Genomic DNA, 3,589 nt, shown 5'->3' on the forward strand with positions numbered 1-3,589 from the left:
TATTCTCTTTTTAAATAAAATCACTATTCAAGTCTCCTGTCCATTTTTTAAACTTATTTGTGGAAGTTGTTTTTATATTCTAAATATGAACTTTTTGTTGGTTATGTGTGTTGTAAATATTTTCTCCCAGTTTGCCTTTTCTCTTACTCTTTTTACTAGTGTGTTTTGAACTCAAGTCTTTATATGTTGTCAAATTTATTAGTTTTTTTCTTTTATGATTAATGTGTTTGTGTCCCAATTAAGGAGTCCCTGAGTGGTGCAGATGTTTAAAGTGCTCGACTGCTAACTGAAAGGTTGGAGGTTTGAGTCTACCCAGAGGTGTCTCAGAAGAAAGGCCTGGTGATCTATGTCTGAATAATCAGCCATTGAAACCCCTATAGAGCACAGTTCTACTCTGATGCACATGGGGTCACCATGAATTGGTATTGACTGGACAGTAACAGGCTGGTGCCAATTAAATCTTTGTTTATCTCCAGGTTATGAAGATACTCATCTATTTTGTCTTAGAAGCTTTATGTTTTGTCTTTCATATTTTGATCTACAATTCACATGGGATTATTTTTTTTCTGAATGGTGTGAGGCAGATTCATGTTTAAAATTTCCATATGCATAGTCAATGGATATAGAAATATTTCTTGAAAAAAGAAACCAAACCAATCTTTTGTCAATGCTGTGCAGTTTCATCTTTATCATAAATGCCTATACCATAAATCAATCAATCAATGTGTTGGATTTTAGTGTATCCTGGTACAAGCACATCTGCAGAAGCCAAGTGGGCAAGGCCTCGAGGAACTTGGTACATATGTTGGGTGTATCATCAGGGAAGCAATGGAAGTACAAACAATAGTACTTGTATTTGCAGTTTATGCAATGGAATCTCCTGCCGTGGAATATACCGTTGGTTCTCTGAAAGTTGAGGCTGTACGACTCTGGGAGATGAAGGCTCTGGGAGATGAACTCTCCTACCAGCTTGGCTGAAAAATAATCCCTGTCAACTGCTTGAAAATTAACCAGAGTATTAACTGGTGGTTCACTGGGACGCCATCACCACCACTGTGGGCCCATGGAAGTGAAAAGAGAGAGCCTTGGGCCTCAGGACATAGGTGCAAATCTCTTCTGATGACCCAAGTAGGAGGCTTAATGCTCTGATCTGGACCAGGAGTTTAGGGCTTGGGAAAGGAAATGGAGAGACAAAGGAGTGACACTAGCTGCAAAGTGTGTGTGGAGAATGACTATCAACCTTCCACAAAGGCCTGGCACAGGGTTAGACTCAATAATTACACTGATTATTTGGGGGAGAGCCTCAGAATTTCTTCTACTCCTTTTCTGTGGCTTTCACATATAATTTTTTTTTACAGCTTTATTGAGACATAATTGACATATAACAAACTGCACATACTTGAAGTATACAATTTGATGAGTTTTGAAATATGTACGCACCCATGAAATCAAGATAATGAAAATTTCCACCACTCCTGTAGTTTTTTACCGCCCTGTTGTAATTCATTTCTCCTCACTACCCCCCAAAACCCGTTGCTGTTGAGTAGATTCTGACTCATAGCAACCCTATAGGAAGGAGCAGAACCGCCCCATAGTGTTGCCAAGCAGCGGCTGGTGGATTGGCACTGCTGATCTTTTGTTAGCAGCCAATCTCTTAACCACTGTGCCACCAGGGCTCCTCACTACCCTCACCACCCTCAAACCCTGCTCCTCCGCCCCCTTCTGCAGGCAACCACTGGTGTGATTTCTGTCACTGTAGATTAGCTTGCATCTTCTAGACTTTTATGTATGTGGAATTATACAGTATGTACCTTTTTACTGGGGGGAGGGAGTTCTGGTTTCTTTCATTCAGCACAATATGGTTAAGTATAGGGAAGTCCCTGAAGGGAGCCTGTAAGGCAGAGCTTTATATGTAGGTGAACAAACGACTGCAAGTTTCACGATACGTACTTAGAATTTTACAAACGAATTGGAATAGGTGACCAGAAATTTAAGAAACTCTCAAAACCTCATACCAAAACTTCTGTTCTAAAATTGAAATAGGATTCTAATAAACTGCCTAGAATGTTTGCAGCCTAGATAACTGGGCTTTGAAAAGCTCCTTGAGAAAGGTTTGGGCAAGTATGCTTCTGTATCCAGGAGAGGTTCATAGGAAGCTTTCCACAATTAGTGGGGTCAGTCATGATTGTGGGGGTCTCTGAGGAAGCATGACATATAGGACAGAATGCTGGCAGGTGAAGGTCACCTTATTATTGAAAGACATGAGATGGGAGGATGTAGCTTATAGTGAAAGTCAAAAGGGCCAAAATTAGAAAACTAGGCAGTCTCACCCACAGGCATAGAGAAGCAGAAAATTCCTGCTTCCTACAGGTAGCTCATTTTCAAGAGACAAGAAGTGAGGGCTGAGCCAAGTAGGCCAAATTTATTCTTTCCAAATTTACTAGTCAGATAAGGCACACAGCTTGCCTGGAATGGAGACAGTGATGGAGTGAAAAAAAAAAAAAAAAAGCAAGGGTATTATACTAACTAGACTCTCTTCAAATGGAAGGAAAAATCAAGAGAAGGAAAGAAGTATTTTCACCAAACAATGCTTAATCTTTCTGCTTTTAGATGTTCACTTATAAGATCAAAAATTCTACCACCTGCCTAAGTTTTCATCTTTTGTCACAGGATCAATACATTTCCAGGATAATTGAGGGTGTGAACATCTATTTATAATGGAAAGCCCACTCCCACCCATTGGGATGTGGTCTGGTCCTATGGCCCAATAAAATTATAACAAAATGTCTAACGCTGGTACATTTCTTAGAGTCTGCCTTATTGGGATTTCTATATGGTCATCTTGCTGCAAAGAAATACTATTGTCAGTTTTGAAAATGAAGAATCTGAAGTTCTTTAATATTAAATAATTTCTCTGAATTGGAAATGACCTTAAATATCATCTAGTTCAACTCCTGCCCAATGTATGAACTATCTTTATAAAATCATTCTCTAGTGATGGTGGACTTCACCTTTCGATAACTCTGACTTTTGAGTTTCCTCCTTATACTCTTCCAGGAACTATCTTCCTAGTTCTTACATATATTGGGTGTAGTTATGTATTCTAAATCCACTCAGAATAAAACTCATCACAGAGAATCGATTGCTCTCCCCGGAAAACAGACAGACAGAAGGGTGGCAATGGTGTTGGAAGTATAGATATCTCCAGGGCGAATGACACCAAAAAGATGCTCAGGAAGAGTGATGGACCAAGGGCTGTTGGAGGGACAAAGAGAAGGAAACCACTGCAGACACAGAGATATCTGGGTCACTTGAAGTACTGGACCTGAGTTGCTAAGCCAACTAGCCGATGAGAACCAACTTTTGATCATATGCTGGGTGCAGGATCCAGGGCACTGTGGTGGGGGAGATTCTAAAAAAGGAGGAGACATCATCTATGCTCTGCCTGGTGGGCAAGAAACTGCCCCTGTTGCTAAGGAGATCCTAAACTTATGGGGAAGACAATGCATGCATACAATGCACACACACACTCCCACCTTAAATAATTTAAGACAATGAAACCGCTATAAATTGAATAACTAATTGCAAC

The 3,589-nt window shown here is 40.1% G+C and overlaps 1 protein-coding gene across 1 annotated transcript in view; it reads right to left on the minus strand.

Annotated features, from left to right (window-relative positions):
- Nucleotides 1-3,342: 3,342 nt before the first annotated feature.
- The window catches only part of LOC101353307 (olfactory receptor 1L1-like), a 1,599-nt gene continuing 1,352 nt past the window's right edge, over nt 3,343-3,589 (minus strand). The window contains exon 2 of the mRNA XM_012555318.1: nt 3,343-3,412. Within this exon, the coding sequence (XP_012410772.1) occupies nt 3,343-3,412 (70 nt within the window). The remainder of the gene's footprint in view (nt 3,413-3,589) is intronic.

The sequence above is a fragment of the Trichechus manatus genome, unplaced genomic scaffold, assembly GCF_000243295.1.
Source record: "Trichechus manatus latirostris isolate Lorelei unplaced genomic scaffold, TriManLat1.0 scaffold00038, whole genome shotgun sequence".
Taxonomy (NCBI): Eukaryota; Metazoa; Chordata; class Mammalia; order Sirenia; family Trichechidae; genus Trichechus; species Trichechus manatus.